Genomic DNA, 19,132 nt, shown 5'->3' on the forward strand with positions numbered 1-19,132 from the left:
CATATATATTTTTAATATTGAATCTCATTGCATTTTCGTTCTCTTAACTTATTGGTGTATCATTAAGCGTACGAAGTTCCATTTTAGTTATCAGACTTCTGTAAAAGAATTTCAAATACTATTTTTTTTTAAATTCATCTACATTTTTATACGTCATCCCATGAAAAATGTTTCATGGAACAACTTCATTGTTATTAACATCAATTGTAACATGTATTGAATTAATGAGAAATTATAGTATGACTTAACATTCGTTCTCCCCTGCTTGGAATGTATGAATGTATAAACTTGTTATAGAAGATAACATAAAAACAATAAGAAATATATAATTTATATAAAGCAATGCGTTTTGTATCTAATGAAATATTACGAGTTAAGGTTTTAAATAAAAATGTTCATGTAAATATGCATATTTTATTTGAAGCTATCGTGGTTTAAATTGATTTTATACGAATAACATAGCTTGCAGATATTTCAAATATACAAGGACACAAAATACGAGATTTTAAATTTGCTAAAAATTTCTGGTATTCCGGTGAAGACGTAATGATGCGTTTTTGTATACTATTCTTCAATTGAAAAGTACTAGTTCTCTTATTATTATCACGCGAAGATATTAACTTCCCGTTCGAATGCTCTAAGTTTTTACCTTCTGAATATTTTATCAATGAGTTGCAAGTGTTTTTAAATTGTTGAGTATTGAAATACCGGTACAGTTCATGATTGTTGAAGAGCAACAATGTATAGCTAGTATATTTAATTTCATTTTGTACTATGTATTCGTCCAAAATACATTCTGTTACCTTCTGCTCACAACTGAATTTTTCAATCAATTTAGATTGTGAAGTGTAGTGATTACTTTGAATCATTGTCCTTCTATTAAACGTATAACTGCTCTGACCTTTTGAAATAGTCTCTGGGTATAAAAAAACTGAATAGATGTTATGCATTCTGTAGAAAGTCATTTCAATTAAAATACAAGCAACAAATCGTTATACAATAAGTATTCTTTACTCACATGTTACTCCACATTTTTATACTTTTTTTTATATGTTTACGTATATATACAAGTAGCACTGCAAAACATACAGATACAAGGACATAAACATATTGAAACACAGCTTTTAATGTTAGTACCATATTGCATAAAGTGCAATTTGTCGCTGTAATATGTATGACATTTTCCATTGCTTCTGATTCCATTCCAATATTATATGTAAATCCAGAACTCCAATTTTGTGCAGATAACAATGCAGCTAAGGAAAAAGGATCAGTATGCAGAAATCCATCCTACATCGATTTATGTAAACATTTACCTTTTGACACTAAAATGTCTGAGTGGTATATGTTATTTGTGCACAAAGCTATCCATAATCCAAATCCCCAGAGAAATAAAATATTCCACGATATATAATGATGTTTCCTCTGTGTAATCAATTTGGAATTATGAACCATCGCACATTGATATTAGTTAACAACGCCAATCTTTTCCGTTAGTACACGGTTCTTCATTATCATTTTTTAAAGGAGAAGTGACAAATGTACAATTAAAATAAATTTTGCAGTGATAGATCAATGGTAAATCAAAAGATTGCATGTGCAAAAAAAGAAGACAGTCTATGAAGGAGATACAGTATCAATTTCATATATGTATATTTTGTTGCACACACTTATTAAATGTCAATTTAATTTCTGTATTCAGAGCAGGGTCCTACATTAATATTATGACAGACGTTTCGGAAATATTAAGTAAATTTTGGAATGTGCAGTATTTCAGCCCGACTTGATATTCTGAATCAGCAGCTGACTAGTATCTCTAAATTGCAAAAAATGGAGGAAGAATTTGACATGTATCCCCATTCGATGTGTAAAAAGGTGAGTACAATGTACTATGCATTATGAACCTACAATGAAAACATAAAATATCTTATGCAGTGTAATAAGCAGAGTAATTTTGGTAAATTTTGTCACTGTGCTCACCATGCTTTCTCCTTGAAAGAACAGTGTAACAGACTTAATTATATTCAAGAAAGTATTTCATGTGATAATGCTAAAAGAAGAGTGCCATGTAACGCAAGAACATGTAAAGCACGAAAAAAATTACTTACTTATAAAAATGTTTCACTAAGCAAAGGTATTCTAATACCATTATTCTATTGAACAATAGTAATCAATTACCAATGCAAGATTTTCTTCCAGTTCAGACAGATCTGATGAATGATGAGCAAAGATCAATTGCTGTTAGTAATGTGAGACATAATTTTATTTTTCTGGTGCCTATTGAGATTTTAGAGATTCAGAATAAGTCTAATCAAGTAAACATCAATTTTTTTCAGAGAAGTGCACATTATGTTAACAATGGAAAGATTGATACATATGAAGAAAAGAGCAAACAAACTGTTCCTACAAAAGAAGAGAGTTTTCATGCTCAGGCAAGCGTGAATTCTTTGAATACAAATAACATGATATTCAAGACAGTATTGAGCAAAGAAAAAGTTCAGATTGAAGAAGATACGGAAGTTATCCAGGATTCTACTGATTTAAAAGATGCTGATTACAATATAGAAAACGTTCCTATTAAGGATGATAGAATGTTTGATAGAATCCAAAAGGTTTCAATGAAGTTAAATAAACTTTCTAATGCTTTATTTGTATATTAATGTAACGCATGACTTACAGGATCTTTTAAATGAAAGAAAGCGTACCAGAGAACTTGAAAAGAAATTAAAATCCTTGACCTGCAGTATAAATTGTTTGAAAGAAGATAGTGAGCAAAAAGCATTGTGTTTAAAGAGTGCATTACAGACAGCAGAGGAACAAACGAAACTTGCTATGGACTTGGTAAAGCAGTCAACAGCTCAGGCAGATTTAGTCAAAACGGATAAAGATGAACTATCAAGCCAAATTTCAAAACTACATGTTTGTACATTATTCACTAGTATCCTCTGTCTAGGATATTCATTAATGTGGTGGCAATTATTCTTTTAGAAACAGATTGCCGAACTTACAAATAAGAATGCAGCTTTAACAGAAGAACGAGATAACTTAAAACAAAAATTAGAGTCGTTATCGGAGGATGAGACTAGAAGGTAATTTTCATCGCTGTTTGATGAATATTCTTACGTCATCAAAGTATAATCTAAAAACCACTTCAGATATTAAATGCATACTTCAATCGTACAAGGTGTGCACAAGTGGAAACAGAAGTGAATAGAATCAAATGTGCAGTGAAGGAGAAAGAGGATGCCTTAAGTAAAGAAAGGGTAGAATTCAAGAGTATGATTTTGGAGCTTACGAACGTGATTAAGATACAGAAACGGAGAATATACGAAGTTACATGTGTATGTAATAATCAGCAACGTATACTGAATGAGAAAGGTGAAGAGTTATCACAAAAAGTAAGGCACCAACTAAAAAAAAAGTTAAATTACAACCTTATATTAATATCCAATACGTCCATAGAACACTGAATTATCGGAGATACAAGGTATGCTGCAGTCAAGTAACAGTGCATGTAAAGAAATGCAAGAGCAAATAGAACATCTGAATGAGTCTTTGTCAGAACAAACAAGAACCTGTGAATGTATGAAGCAAGACTTGGAAGTTCTGAAAGAAAATCATTCTTCTGAATTAAGGATAAAGGAAAAGATAGTGGATGAGCAAAACAAAACTATCACAAGACATAGAAAGGTAGTCCATACATTTGAAATTTTAATCAAAGTGTGTAAGAAAAATTCATAAATGTACTTTTTATTAGTTACTATATGAGAGTGAAAAAATGGTCCAACAAGTTGCCAGTGAATTCGATCAACTTAAAGAAGAGTTGTGTCAAGAGAAGGAAAAGTGTAACTGTTTGCAACTAAAGTTAGATAAGGCTAATACCAGACTGAATAAGGTACACCCACCAGAATGCGAGAAATGTAAGTCTCTAAGATCCGAGATAGATTATTTAAAGAAGGAAAAACAAAGAGCACTGGCAATTGCAAAATTTGCTTATCAAAAATTAAATCAGTCTGTGAAAGAATATCAAAACCAGCTCACCCATCAAAAGGAACAGCAAAGGTACATGCAACTAATTATTGAAAGAAAAGAGCACGAGATAGGATCTTTAAAAATTCAGATGTATCAAAATAGTTCAAGATCCATTCAGAAGGTAAACAACTATGTTATGTGATGTCAATATGATGAAATTCAATTGTAGTGAATGTTCAAGTTTATGAAACATGTTATAGTATAAAATTGAAAAATTTGAACTCAATGGAATACTCTCAACAAATATATAATAACATATATAGTAATATTATAATACGTATATTCCACTATGGACAGTTTACAGAGAACATATTATTATATTAGATACAGATTTACAATGTAAATACACGAACTGTGTCACAACATTTCCTTAATGACAATTTTGTCTGAATACTTTAATGCGGTCTCTCATTGAACACAGATTGAATAAACTATTTGAACTTCAGTTTGGATACTCTTACCCAAATTTCGAGACACAGTAGTTTAACATTTCTCTTATACCAACTAATGTTATAATTCAAATGGGATTTCCAATTTTTGTCCAAAAATTGTTTATAAAATACTGACATATCATCTGCAGTAATAGTGTCTTTTCCTTGAGCCTTCAACTTATTTTGGAATCGTTTACGTTCCTAAAATGGTATTCGATATTCTAAGATGCAAAATTTTAATATTTCGTTTTTTGTAACAATATCGTGTAAAATTTGAGACATACTTCTATAAAGCTGGCATTGTGACTTGTCCAAAAATTTTGGTTCCAAATTTGAGTATCCTCCCTGGCCTCTCTGTATTTTTTCTCAAGATCCGTCTCATTCTGTGGTCTCGCGAATATTATCGGTCTTAGGTTCGAAACCGGATCCGGTGGCCCGATTGCGTCAGCTTGCGTAGGAGTTTTTAGGTTAGAACGTGTTTTCTGATTAAAATAAAAATCATAAACGTATGTTGAATTGTTGAGTATTCGATTGACATAATAAATGAACTCACTGTGTTAAGCAGCCGGATTGCATTACTGTAATGTTTCAATTGCGTGTAGTTACATGCTCGAGCTAATTTCATGGATACTCGCATCTTTCATGATAGTATGCGTCCATCGTAATACTTGAGACCGAATATGGTTCACTCGTATAGATATTTGTCTAATTTACACAGATCACGCGCATTGGAACAAACATTCACAAAACTGATTCTTATTAAACAAACAACCGTTTATTAATATAGTAACATAAGCTCTGTTTATAAATATAATCTAATAAATCTAATAGTTGAATTATTTCATTCACTACATAAATAAAATTCATTCGTCTCTGTTAATAGATTTGGACAGAAATCAATTGTTTATGCACTTCTGACGCGATGCTTCTGTTAAAAAGATCGCAGTTTTATTCGGAAAAAATTGTCGTCATGATCCGTTTCGAAAGAAATCTTTAAAAACAAAAAAAACTGATTCAAAAATTCGTGAGCAAACTATGCATGTAAGGCTTTGCGTGTTAATTCTTACTTCTAAAAAGAAAAAAGAAAGAAATTACCGGTATATAAGTTTCATTAAAAGCTCGAACGACGAATTTTCACAAATTTCTGGTTGCCTGCACTAAGACTAGAGTTTCTGTATTTTTGTTGTACAAACATTCCTTCTATACTTCATTATTGGTATGTAATATTATCGGCTGATTTAATGATTGAATCATACGATGACATGTTTCCCAAAACAGTTAACGATGCTGTCTACATCGATATTTTATGATTCATATCACTTCCTAATAACGACCTAATGTTTAATTTATCGATTTTAAATATGCTGCATCGAATAGTTCGAGTTCGTTCGTTAAATAGTTAGCTTTGTTTCGTAATACTTTAGCGCTACTGGTTGCTTCCTCGAGTATTCGTATCATACTTGCGATGTTCTTTAGTTCGACGTCCATTTCGGACGTCGTTTCGTCTACTAAATGACACAGACGTGCAAAAGTGCTGGAGAGCTCCCTAGAATGAAGTAATATTTTCTATCAATCAGATTCTGTTAAAGACAAACTAGATATGCAAAAACCGGAACTTACTGTTGCACTTGATGGCTACAATTCGCAGATGTTAGATCCACAATTAACTTTAATTTCTTCGTAGCGTGAGATACGTATTGACGTTTGAATTCGCGTTCCTTCGCTTTGTTAGTCCATGTTAATCTCTCGTAAAAGTACAAAGCACCATATATAGCACCAGTTACAGCTATGAGTCTCCAACCAATAGTTTTCAACATCTATAACAAAAGAACTCCATAGAACGAAACTATTTAATGCTTTGAGAAATATGCAAAGAAACGAATGTACTTACGAAACCACCAACTATGAGACCACCCATGGTACCCTGAGACGTTATAGACGCTATTGCAATTTTCGTAGCTAATGACCAATCATCAGACCTCGCTGGAAAGTTTGGAGTACCGGATATAAACTTCACAGAGTCTATGCTTTCTGCGGGAGACATGATTGCGGGTGGTATCTATCAAAAACGTAAATATATATGTGGAATAGTTACCACCATTTTGCAAGTGTACACTCGGGCAGCATGTATCACATGATAAATTTACTTACATCTTGCGGATAATTCGCAATAGCTAATCTGTGACACTTTTTCCCTGCAAATCTATTAATTATAGCTGTAAGTCCCCAAGAAAATCGAAACTCTAGATCTTCGTGGAAGTCTGCGCACAAATTATCACAATTTAATCTGTACAAAATTTCGAATGGCTCCCTTCTTGGTAAAATGTTCATCGACACTTGCCGTTTGGAATCCGGCAATAAAGTTGCCATTCGTTCTGTCATTTCTCTTTGCGAGTTTTCGATGTTCAGTGCTAATGCAGTACTGAGTCTTGCTCTTAAGTTAGAACCTGTACAATTACAGTGTTAGAATTCGTAACGAGTAAGTTAGCTGCGTAATGTATTTGTACATTACCTAAGCCATTTTCCACATGTGTATGAAGTTCTCGCTTATATACATTTAGAACTAAAGATTCGGTATGAAATGGAACACTGAATTCGTCAACAAGTACGTTTAATCTATGAATCTCTTCGCTCAGCGCTTTAGACACTCTTTGCTCTACATCTTCCACCATGTGATGAATTTTGTCCTTCATTTCCTGAGTCAATAGCATCAACTGTTGTTCCGTGAAATTTAATTTGTCGTGAACTCCCCTTTTAACGTGCAGTTGTTCGCTCTTATTCGCCTGTGTTCTGTTTAATATGTCGTCTAGCGTTTGTCGAATTTCCCTGAATAAAATTCTCTTCAGTGGATCGAACACTAAATATTTAAAGGGTAGTTCAGAGATTAACAAAATATTTACGTGGCAATATGTTTCCCGCGTTGACAATGTTGTTCGAATTTAGTCTTCACGGCAGACTTTGAAATACACTCCTCAAATTTGCGTTCGAAATCTTGAAACTCGAAGTATCGATTTTGGAATCCTTCTGCTAATGCACCGTCTGCAATATGGTTTTACACATATTAACGATGAATAGTTTCCAATAATACTTAAAACAAATTTTGAATTCTTACTGTGAGCAGGTTGACCACGCTGTTCCTGCATACGAGCTTGAAGCGTTTCTTTCGCAGAAATGAAGAAAACACGTTCTTCAGCATCCTTAGGGGTGTACACTTTCAACTCTTTTGATAGAAAGTCAACAGCTCGTTCTTGATGTTGTGCCCTTACCTACACAGACATGAACACTAAATAAATACAAGTTACATATCAGCATGTAAAACACACAGTTTAAAAAGCAAAAAAGCATATTGTGAGATTTTTAATTGTTCTTCATGCGACAAAGTTGGTGTACAATGTACATTGCATAGTGCTTCATTAATTTTCTTTATAGTCAGAAAAGGTCCAAATAATAGGAGAAAGAAATTCGTAATTCTTATAATTAATTAAGTCAAGCAAAGTATCTTACCTCTTTTTGCTCTTTGACCAGCTAAGGGATAAATGGGGTATTATGTGAATTATTTGAGTAAAGCTGCCACTGCATACAGCTAATGTATCAGTATGTCTATATTTAAATGTGTCTTTATAAATAGTAAATAAGTTATATGTAAAAAAAATCTCAGACTAATAACGTTAATATGTAGTACCAGCTTTAATGGATTATATTTTATATGAAATTTATTTTATCTTTGAGATATTTTTTCCAAACGTAGTTCTTCAATCAGTTCAATACATTATGAGCTTGAACCTTATGTATGCATACCTGCTCAAAAAATTCTGGTTCTGAAGCAGATGCATCCCATCTGTTATTCAGAATAAAGATATTGGGTTTAGATAATTTTGTAGATACTTTGTGGAAAAAGTTTTTTTCCTGCAATTACAATATTCATTAGATATTGCAGCTTACATATGTATTCATTTAACTTAAAGATCAAACCACTTACAGTAACCATTAAAGTAGATTCAGCATTGGCTACCAGAACAAAAACATCTGCATCCAAACAATGTTTATCAATCCATTCATCTAGATTTGGTGTCACATCAACTCCAGGACTGTCAACAAATACTACATCGTCTCGTAATAGTAAACATTTTTCTTTTGGCCAAAATATCCTAACCAAATGGCTCTCGCAAAGTTTCTCTTTGCAAAGAGCATGACCCAATTGACCTACTGACTGAACTGGTTGTTTTTCAGTGGACCCTTCTGTAATGAGGTAAGATTCTCCATTGTCTGAACCTTCCACTTGTAAGAAACAGTTTGTTGTGTGTCCTATACCGCTAGGCAAAATCTTATCGCGCAACATTGCATTGATAACTGTACTCTTTCCATTGCTAGTTCTGCAACATACATAATATTTAGCACAAAAGTCATTATACTTATAGCTCAATGTCATTAGAATCTGATACCTTCCAAAAAAGGCAACTTTCATGTGATCCCGCTGAAGTACATCTCTAATTCCATGAACTTTTTCAACATAACTTGCAATTCTGTGAGCTTCTTCTAGTGTGACAATGTTGCCCTCACCTTGCAGTGCTACAAAAATAAATTTAAAGTAATTATCCTACACTTACAAGATAATCATTTTTTCAGCTACTATCAGTAGATATATCACAGAATAGTATTTACATTTCATAAATCCCACAGTATCCTGCACATAGTCTTCTATTTCCACGAATATGTCATTAATCTTTTTCTTGGCCTTAACAAAAATCTGAAGGGGAGAATTATCAGTTCTTATATCTGTAGATCTCATGTGGCTGTCTCCTCCAATCATGGACATTGTACGATTGATGTAGGCAGCCATAGTTCTTTATATGTTTATTGTGTACACAATGTGTTTAGCAAAGTAAGAAAAAATGTGGTGCAATATATTAGGCAGGACGTTGATGCAGTGCACAGCATGCAGGATCAACTGAAATCATAAGAAAAGCAACAGTTAAACACTTTCTAATAACAATATCGATCTACAAGGTTCAATGTAAGATTTATTTTATGTACAAGTAAATACGTAGCAAACATATATGTGTACAGGAACATACACATACTAAGCAACAGTGTAACATTTTAAATGGCTTTATACATCTAGTTAAACTAAAAATTAAACAAAAGAAAATCAAAATTTAAACAATAGAAGAAAATCTTAATGGGTCAATAATCATTCAATATGTATATAATAAATCAAGCTACTAAACTAATATACATTTGACTTATAAAATGCCTAAATTTCAAACAAGATAAAAATTGATATATATTCTGGATTCCTCTACATGTGTGCCACATATACATATACACATATGATTAAGTATAAAAAGATCTGTCACATGTAGTAAGCACTATGTAATGTTTATAACAATATAATGAAACCTTTTTATCTTTAGTCATTGAAGTGTCCTTTGTTGTAACACAAGTTAGTTTAACTTTGAATGTCTTCTTTTATTCCAAATCTTCTAAAACAATTTATTGGAATGTCAGTACAGAAAACATCTGTAATACTTCCAATTTTAAACTACAATTATAATTGAAATATTGTAATTGTTCGAAATATGCATGAGAAAGAAGTTTAGAGTAGTCAATATTGAATATGATTGCGTAAAAATTGCATTTTCAATTCTACTTTTTTGCCGACCGAAGTTATGTCATTTATGCAGATTGTGATATTTATAAATTCTGACAAATTGATGTGTACATTTTGTATAACGCGATTGCAACAGAATATTTTGCGACTCCGTATCTCCCATTTGCAATGAAGACGCACATTGACTCACAGATTGATCAAGTAACAGATAATATCTGTTTACTCTATGAATATCCATACGCAAGAAAAATATTTGCGTAGCAAAAAAATTAAAAATATACTTTGGACTGTATGCCGAAATCTAACCTTATGAAAACGCGAGATTTCTGTCTAGTTTGTAAGCTTATGTTCTTACCAAATAGTCACTGTTTTTCTATCATCGTATTTCTAATTGAATAAGGATTGAATCGTAGATAAAACAACGCATAACATTTCGTGATTATAAAACATCTAACGAACTAACAATTAGATCGAAATACACTAAAATAAGTTCATGTGTGAACTGATTGGAAGAAGTAGCAAACACGTGACTCTCGTGAGCTGAGGCTAATTTTCAAGTATCATCATTGCACAAAAAAATCTTCGAAACTACTGGAAACTACTTATTCGGAACACCAAGTTTTTGCACACTTTTTTAATATACATTGAAATATATTTCATTGCAAATGGTAATTTAAATTAATTAGAATTCTTAAACTAAAAAAACTAGTAGTGTTCCTTGAAATTATATTTATGGTTATTTCTTTTTATTTATCCATTATGCCCCGTGTTTGTCCTTCAGCTTTACATCTTATTTAATTGCAAGTATTTGACATTACTTGGTGAATCTTCAAGGGTAAAAACGTTTAAAACACCTATTTATATGTTATATATAGATGTTAAAATAATATCTGTACATATATAGAGGTAATCTCCTATGCTCCAGTAATTGTTATCAGACCTTAAATTATACTTAAATATTTGTGATAGAAATAATTTCTAGATGGAATACATACGCAGATAATATTTGCATTACTGATAATCAATTGAAAATCACTACGTAAGGATAGCCCTCTAGCGGTAAAATACTTTACCGTACATAGCGGAAATGTGAATTAGTGCTGTAGCTTAGCCTGTTTACTGCCATTTACTGCTGTTTACACGAGGCGCACACCCGCGTAGGATCCAACCGATTAATACGATACTCTGTGATTATAATTAGTTTTAATATTCATAAGTATTCGTCTCTGATGCAATAACATGCCTAACGGGTTCGAACATTCAGTCAAAGTCCCCAGACTTTACAAATCTGCATCCAAAATCATTCGAGACGTTCGTGAGAAAGGTGGCAGTCTCAAGTCGTTGATTTATGAACAGAGGCATCCTGTAAGTTATACTATACGGATTAAAAATAAAATCAGCGAACAATACCATAAATATATAATATAACGATTTGAAAATAGTTTAAATAATTTGACATCCTTAGTTTTTTTTTTATGGGTGATCCGACTACACTTTAATCACGTGGTTTTCAAAGATGTTTTTTTTCAAATAATTTTCAATTTATCTTATCGTAATGTTAATTGTAATTTTTTCTGCATTTTTATCTGATAATGTAGAATGTGTCTGCAATATATTCTCTATGCCTTAATGCATTGCAAAAAGAAACGCAATTGGTTCATCTTATGAACAAAACTGGTATACTAATGAAAGAAACCCGTTTGGATCCATGGTTGGCAAAAATCCTTATAACCGAACTTCTCTGGGGAAAGAAAACCCTGAATAGTGTTTGCAAACCCGCTCAGACTGTTCTTAATTATGAAAAACAATTGAAAGAAGAATTGAACCACTGTGGTGTTGTAGAAGCACATTTGCCACTTACCAAAGCAGGTAAACAAATTATTGTATTCATTTACCAATAAATGCGTGTTATCTTTACAGAAATGGGTGATTCCTGTGCAAGGAAATTAATAGCCAGGTTGGGACAAGTATTTGAGATATATTAAATTGTTTCCTTGTATAAGGGATATTGTGTATCCGGATTGATGGTTTTAATCATCCGCAACAACCGAATACTCACTAGCAGGCAATCTAGAATTAGAAAGTTTTTGTCTTATGTGCACAAAGATCGGCAAAAGTCACATGAGAAACAGGCCCTTTACGAACAGAATAAAGAAACCCCAATTATGAGTCTTGTAACTGTGTTGGGAACTTTGTTCCTATATAGCATTGCAATGTTTACATTACCATTTGCTGCATTTTTTGGTGTACAACATATTATAAAGGCTGAGTTTCATGTAGATAGATTTGTAACAAATTGCATTTCTGTATTTGCAGCTGTGATCACAGTTAATTTGATAATAGCTTGTTATGTTTATCAGGCTCTTCATGAACCTGATAATACATTAGAAATTGAAGATATTGTGGATCAGCCTACTAAAGAAAGTCTTAATAAAAAAGTTAATTGAACAGAAATCATGAATGTAACATACAATTATTATATTGTACTTACAATGCAGATAATATTATATTACAGTATTTACAATATGTTACTAACATATTCATATATGTAATCGTAGAGTTAAATGTAGTTTGTATATTTATATATTTTTTTACTATATTCTATTATGTTGTGATTAAGATAAGGCCAGTATATAATATAATTCAATATGTATATAACAATAAATAACTTAGTCAGAGAGCAGTGACTTTTACTTTACATCCATTATCTATTTTTTTTTCAGTACGAAAACCGAGATACGTTCGTGTCAACACTTTATTGTTGCCACTGAATAAGGCGTTATCTTATTTCAAAGAAGAGGGATGGTTACTTCTACCGAAATGCCTGAATTACACGGCACATCTCACTGCTGTAAAAAATTTAACAAAACCAAAATTTATTCAGGACTTCCATGTCCCAGAATTACTCGTTTTTCCACCTAACACGACTTTCCACGACCATTCTGGGTATCAGAATGGAGAAATCATTTTACAAGATAAGGTAACATTCGCCATTGCTACAAACAAACGACTTATTGTGGTCTGTACAGCGTTTGTTCATTTTTTTCATTTCCCTTTTGTAGGCCAGTTGTCTTCCAGCCCAATTACTAAATCCAAAACCTGGTTCTGTAGTTTTGGACATGTGTGCAGCTCCTGGAATGAAGTCATCGCATATAGCTGCTCTGATGAAGAACCATGGGTATGATCTTTCTTTAACTGTTATCTATATACGTACATCCTTTATTTATAAGCAACTGTTTCAAGTTCGTTTTATACTTGCAGAAAAATTTATGCAGTGGAGATTGACAAAAGAAGATACACAACTTTATGTGAACAAATCAAACTTACAAGTGCCTCTTGTGTAAATACTCTTAACGAGGATGCATTAACACTGGAGGGGAAAGATTATTCTAATGTGGAGTATATTCTAGTTGATCCGACCTGTTCTGGTTCAGGTAGAATAGTATTCCTGTATTCAAACATTCGAATGATTCAAAGTAAAATTAACATGAATATTTGTATTGCAGGCATGTTGGACAGACAGTTAGTGCACGGAGCGGAGCAATGCACGCCACAGCGTTTGAAACAGTTGCAATCATTTCAAGTGTTTCTCTTGCGGCACGCGCTTCTGAATTTCCCAAATGTAAAGAGAGTTGTTTACAGTACCTGTTCCACCAATCCGGAAGAAAACGAGCAAGTTGTAGACGAACTTCTCGGTGACGTTCAAGGTGCATATCATTTGGCATCCATTAAACATATCTTCAAGGACGATTGGAAGAATTACAGTTCGAAAGATTATAACTGCCTCGATAACTGCCTTTATGCTAATCCCGAAGTGGATTTGTGCAATGGCTTTTTCGTTGCGGTGTTCGAGAGGGATTTGAACGTGCCCTTGCCAGAGTATAAACGCAAGGGAAGCAAAGCAAATAAAGAACCGTCGGGCAGTAATGACATATCGAATGCAGATAAGACAGGTTTATCCCGGAAACGTAAGAAACGTCCGAATAGGAAGAAGATGAACGCCACTCGCGAGACCTCCGTGGCAGAGAGTATTCTGGACGTTTCTTCCGAATCAGTTATGATCATCGATGAAATAAATAATCGTGACAAAGACAATGAAGACGATGAAAAAAACAAGGAAAATGGTGAAGAAAAGAATGAAGATGATGAAATAATGGAGGATGCGCCACCGGCGAAGAAAATCAAAAAGAAATTAAAATCCAAAGACAAAAAACAATCCAAAGGTGAAATTCAAGTGAAACGGAAGCAGATCAAAGTGCAAAAGACGAAGAAAAAGTAAAAAGATATATCAAGATCCCTTGGACAAGAATGCTATTCGCTGTTGCTATATAAAATGTTAAGATCTTTTATATTGAGTTAGGAGAAGTAATGAATATACATTCGCGCGGGACTTACTCCGAACCCGTCATTAAGCGTTCGGCTCTGCCCTTTCTTTCCCCCTTTTTCTTGCCATTCGCTAGAACGATACTTTCCCGGCTATTTTTACCTACATATATTTCGGATAACATCGGCACCTTTTATCGGCGGTGTCGCGCAACTTCAACGTTTTGACCACGACACGAAATCCTGGGCACGCACGGCACCGAAGATCTCAGGAGGGTTGTGTGTCCTTCGGACCTGAAATGGACAAAAGAAATTTAAACAAAAGTAGTTTCATAAGCGTATCTGTAACAATTATTTTAGCCGACGTTGCTTTTCACGATACACGTCCCATAAATTTTGACTTATAACACTTGACGAGACGATAAGGATGTTTTATGAAGAAGGATTGCACCCTAATGAATCGTTTAAGAAATAGCGTTTACAATGTATTCGTTATCGCGCTTAATTTGGTGTTATTTTCTTTTCTTTTTTTGTTTCTTCATGGTTGACTGCACGGAAAAATCTCGTTTGGGGCGAAAAAACCAAGCAGCAAATATCATTGAGACTTATAAACTTTACGGTAGCGATCTTTGAAAGTATTCTGATAATTCTTATGATGTACATGATGTTTCCTCGATACACGGTGAAAAATATTCCTTTGCCACGTATACAAGCTTATCGCGGTATCGTACAACAAAATGCATTCGGTATCGTTGCTTCTACGCTCTGTCGTGGCGACGTGCAAGGTCTTTGATATCCGATGATAAAGCGACGGCTAGGCTCAGATCACAGCTGATAACCTGCTCTTATGGATCGTTGTAATGTTCAGTGATAACCAGGCAATGATAATTATAGAGGCAGAGGTGCTTGCTTTCCCCCCTCCCCCATAATGGGATCGTGATAGCAAAGCAATCTTAGCCCTTCATAATACGATCTCCCAGAAACACGAGTATTTGCATAAATATGATAAACATCCAGAACCACCAGTATGATGTTCTTCTAGGGACACACGATGATTCCAGTGAAATATCAGTATACATACTTCTAGGCTAAAATGTCAAATTCATGATTTTTACCCATTGGAATAATTGGGTAATTCAGTACTGCATTGTTAGTAATAGTGTAGTCGGTAGACCAGTGGTAAATGGGGCTCGCCCCTTTGATAGTACCTTTTCTGAGTTGTTACAGGACCCTTCAACAAAGGTAAATGGTTCTACGTATATACAGGAGCCCTAAAAGAAATAGATATCGTTGAACGGAAAACGAGGATCGGTAACAAAAATACGTATAGTGGAGAGCACGGTAACGTGTTCGCCCAATATTGAGCGTCGATTAAGCTAAAAAATTTCAAGTACAGCTTCGTGACATGGCTAGGCGGTGTACGAAGGGGGAAATATCGGATCTCATCGGGACTTTTTATCTTCACCCCTGGGCCACGACGCTTTCTCAAGCTGTAAAAGAAAAAGAGCGTTCAAGAACGGGCTTTCGGGCAACGGCCCCTTCCAGCTTTTATTGCAAAGTCGATAGTCGTTGGGGGTGGTGTTTGCCACCGCCGCGTTTTCTCGCGAAGGGGGGAAAGTCCACGGTATCACGTGGAGTCTGTCAGAAATGACCGGCCCCACACGTTCGTGCCTGGTTCTCTCTCCCGCCAACACGAGGAAGAAAGTTCGCCCCCCTCCCCTTTATTCCCTTGATTGCTCCGCCGTCCCTTTAACTCAGGTATCGGTGCTTCCGTGACAAGGAACACGTTGACCTCCTTGGTCACTTCGCGCTCGGTTCACGGTGATTCCGAGCGCGACAACGTTGATTTACGTGTTGGCTTTTTCTTCCGTTTGGGAAGAATTACATTCGCGTAGAAACTTCGCTGTTCGTTAATTCAAAGTAACAGAGGGCCGCCAAATGGCGTGTAGAAGGTTCAAAAACAGTGAATCCTTGATACATTGCCACGGCCGGAGTTGCAGAAAAGTAACCCCACGAGCAAACTCGCCTTCCGTTAGGAGAAAGAGTGGAGTAGGAGAAGAACTTCCTACTATTTGGTACCGGGAATTACTGAAATTTATATCAAATTAATATTCGATTTAACCTTTATTTTAGTACTTGAAATAAATGTACCAAGTGGTAGGAGGCCCTTGTATTACGTCATTATTTTCCCTAGCGGAAGCCGAGTTTGCTCGTGAGGATGCACTTTCTCGGAAGTGGCAGTGTACCGAGAGCCTTCTCCATTCTAAATTTTACCGTCATAGCTTCGGCTCCAGTGCCTGCGCAAGAGTGTATCCAACGTGTATTCTCCTTGAAATTTCCATCCTCTCCGGAAAAGTATCGCCGGTATATTTTAACGTGCCCTGTAGTTGATGAGTAACTGAAAAATTCAATTATTTAGGAACGATTCTTTCTTTTTTTTCGCGGAGGACAGGATTACGTTTGTGATTTCTATTACATATATATTCACGTTTGGTCATCTTTATATAATATTTCCTCGGCACAGGGGGGGCAAACAGTCGATAACTTCGGTAGGGTTAGCGTGCGTGTTTCTCGCCGTGGCAGCCGGCTGACCAGATTCGTTCCTCGACCACTTAAGTAATCGAGCGGCCCACGAGCGGCTCGTATATCACGGTAAGCGTGAATCAGCAGGATTTGGCGAACACTGAATCCTAAACTTTCCCTTGGTGTTGTTCCGAGTCTAGATACCCAGGTATTCGGTTTCTTCAGCATTTTCTAATCCATTCAGCTCGATCCCCCTTTGTTCGTGGTTCTAAAAACGAATGAAAAAAATATACACGGTTTCATTGATAATCCACACAAGGTTCCACGAAGAGACTCAACAATCGAACTATGCGAACGATGAAATTTTTGGAGAACACGAATTGGTTGTAATGTCGAACAATTGATTAACTATGATTTCAAGCAGTGGATTCCAGAGCGTCGCGGCGAAGAAGAAAAAAAAAGCGGCCAGAAAAGTTTCTACAGGTAAAAAAGAGGGGGGAATAATTTTGCGTGCAGAAAATTGCCATTTCTGCGAAGCGTTTCGTATTTAAACATTTCGAGTGTACAAGCGTGGCGCATTTGCATAGGGCGAGGCGAAGTCTGTTCATAAATTTAAAACGCCACGACGCCGACGCCGGTCAATTATAAGCCCGGTCTGAAACGCTTTCCAGCCGTGAAACACACGTCAATTCTGATTCTCCTCGGGACTTACAACACGTGACAATTGATCTCCCGATAATTAATACCCGTAACCGTAAAAAAAGAAGAAAGAGAAAAAATAGGAAACGGTACCTGTTCTGAATGTAAGCGAATGTTCAGGTGGTTGCGGTCGAAATTTCAAAAATAGAACACACGTGTAATTATGTGTATAATTCGTTTGTACAGCGGCAGTACCATAATTTTTTCGTTGTATGTTTCAAGCCATTCGTGTTCCAGTTCTTTGTTCTGTTCTTTTACACAACGTTCGGTCGCCGCGGTTGAATTTCTTCGAGCAAGAAACTCCTTATCTCGAGAGGGGAGCTAGGATGATTAGCTGCATGGAAGCTTAAGAATTGCAGAATGCACGATATGAATACTAGATAGAAAAGCCGGTCGCGAAGGTCGAATAAAACAGGCGATAAACGGTAACGCCCGCCGCTGTCGCTACTCCCTTGCCCTGTAAAAAAAAGAAAATTGCAATTGAAGCGGTCGCTTAAAGTCCTTAGACAAACGGTCGTGTTGCATCATTTAGAATCCGTTTTATTATAGATTTTTCTTCCTCGTTTCTACCCATTGCGTCGTAAAACTTATACCTCATTCAACGAGTGAGTAACTATTAAACGAAGGGTAGGTGATGACCATTCAGGTGCGACAAGAATCATCATGTGTCGCAAGAGGACAGTCCAAGGTGTTACACATCACTTTTTTGGCTACGATGCAAATGTGTATTTTTCAGACGTCGTTAATGTAAATGCCGACACGTAGAATCAGTCCATGAAGTGTACATTCTTGACACCACTGTGGCCGAACGTTCTGCATATATAAAAGTATTCCGCCTGTTCAGTGGTCAGATGGCACCGTCGAATGATCCCTTTGTAATATTGTCATTTTGTGAACAAAGAAGCCTCTAATTTTTGTACACCGGACGACCCTTGTGCCCCGTCGTGTGAAATCTAATCTATGTAGAAAAAACATAAAGAAAAAACATCAACATTTTCATGTACGACGGTAGATGTTTAACGTACAATTGAGATCGAAAGACGCGATTGGCGATTCGAGGCGGAAGACGAGGCTTGCGCGCAGGGTGCCCCCGGCCGGGTGCAACAAGTTCGGTGGCTCGTTTCGCCGGCGGCGTTCTCGGTTCACTGACACGGGGCGTCGATGCCGGCAAACGTCGCCGGGCAGGAGAAACAGCTACTACGACGACCACGTCGGCGACCACGACGACGACCACGACGACGACGACGGCGCCTGTGGTAGCGTGGTTGGTTGCTGTCCCTCCGAACCGACACACTCGACGTCGGGACGCCATCGTCGAAGGACGCATGAATATGTATACCGGGCGGTGTTATCTCGCGTCCCGAATGAACCCTCGGTGTCACTGGACGATCTACCGTCGCGTTACCCTTCCTGCTCTAACCGTTCCGTTGTCTTGTCGAATACGGTTCAACGATCACCGCCGTGGTCTTCGTGCAATTCCTCGAAACGAATGAGAACATCATTTTTAAGTGCG

The 19,132-nt window shown here is 35.8% G+C and overlaps 5 protein-coding genes across 6 annotated transcripts; 2 read left to right on the plus strand and 3 right to left on the minus strand.

Moving 5' to 3' along the window:
* Nucleotides 1-434: 434 nt before the first annotated feature.
* LOC107192315 lies at nt 435-869 on the minus strand. The gene has a single exon (XM_015581529.1). The coding sequence runs from the start codon at nt 867-869 to the stop codon at nt 435-437; it is 435 nt and encodes a 144-aa protein (XP_015437015.1).
* Nucleotides 870-1,761: 892 nt separating this feature from the next.
* LOC107192316 (spindle pole body component 110-like) lies at nt 1,762-4,174 on the plus strand. Its single transcript, XM_015581530.1, has 9 exons — nt 1,762-1,875; nt 1,936-2,083; nt 2,200-2,426; nt 2,475-2,612; nt 2,680-2,919; nt 2,989-3,089; nt 3,185-3,398; nt 3,463-3,690; nt 3,758-4,174. Exons 1-9 carry the CDS (start codon nt 1,762-1,764, stop codon nt 4,172-4,174), a joined length of 1,827 nt encoding a protein of 608 aa, XP_015437016.1.
* A 141-nt stretch (nt 4,175-4,315) lies between these two features.
* Nucleotides 4,316-5,154, minus strand: LOC107192321 (apoptogenic protein 1, mitochondrial). Its single transcript, XM_015581537.1, has 3 exons — nt 5,017-5,154; nt 4,748-4,945; nt 4,316-4,664 (listed from the first exon to the last, which is right to left on the minus strand). The coding sequence occupies exons 1-3, from the start codon at nt 5,098-5,100 to the stop codon at nt 4,464-4,466; spliced, it is 483 nt and encodes a 160-aa protein (XP_015437023.1). The 5' UTR covers nt 5,101-5,154; the 3' UTR covers nt 4,316-4,463.
* A 65-nt stretch (nt 5,155-5,219) lies between these two features.
* LOC107192320 (transmembrane GTPase Marf) lies at nt 5,220-10,585 on the minus strand. Of its 2 annotated transcripts, XM_015581535.1 has the most exons (13): nt 10,430-10,585; nt 9,126-9,411; nt 8,906-9,032; nt 8,443-8,836; nt 8,262-8,369; nt 7,968-7,988; nt 7,576-7,729; nt 7,364-7,502; nt 6,976-7,289; nt 6,615-6,910; nt 6,355-6,522; nt 6,084-6,280; nt 5,220-6,009 (listed from the first exon to the last, which is right to left on the minus strand). In XM_015581535.1, the coding sequence occupies exons 2-13, from the start codon at nt 9,301-9,303 to the stop codon at nt 5,805-5,807; spliced, it is 2,301 nt and encodes a 766-aa protein (XP_015437021.1). In that variant the 5' UTR covers nt 9,304-9,411; nt 10,430-10,585; the 3' UTR covers nt 5,220-5,804. The 2 variants fall into 2 exon arrangements, with proteins under 2 accessions (XP_015437021.1, XP_015437022.1); XM_015581536.1 differs by lacking the exon at nt 7,968-7,988.
* Nucleotides 10,586-11,200: 615 nt separating this feature from the next.
* Nucleotides 11,201-14,475, plus strand: LOC107192324 (probable 28S rRNA (cytosine-C(5))-methyltransferase). The gene is made up of 6 exons (XM_015581543.1): nt 11,201-11,439; nt 11,673-11,943; nt 12,798-13,054; nt 13,137-13,252; nt 13,336-13,508; nt 13,581-14,475. Exons 1-6 carry the CDS (start codon nt 11,314-11,316, stop codon nt 14,351-14,353), a joined length of 1,716 nt encoding a protein of 571 aa, XP_015437029.1. The 5' UTR covers nt 11,201-11,313; the 3' UTR covers nt 14,354-14,475.
* The last annotated feature ends 4,657 nt before the right edge of the window (nt 14,476-19,132 follow it).

The sequence above is a fragment of the Dufourea novaeangliae genome, unplaced genomic scaffold, assembly GCF_001272555.1.
Source record: "Dufourea novaeangliae isolate 0120121106 unplaced genomic scaffold, ASM127255v1 scaffold335, whole genome shotgun sequence".
Taxonomy (NCBI): domain Eukaryota; kingdom Metazoa; phylum Arthropoda; class Insecta; order Hymenoptera; family Halictidae; genus Dufourea; species Dufourea novaeangliae.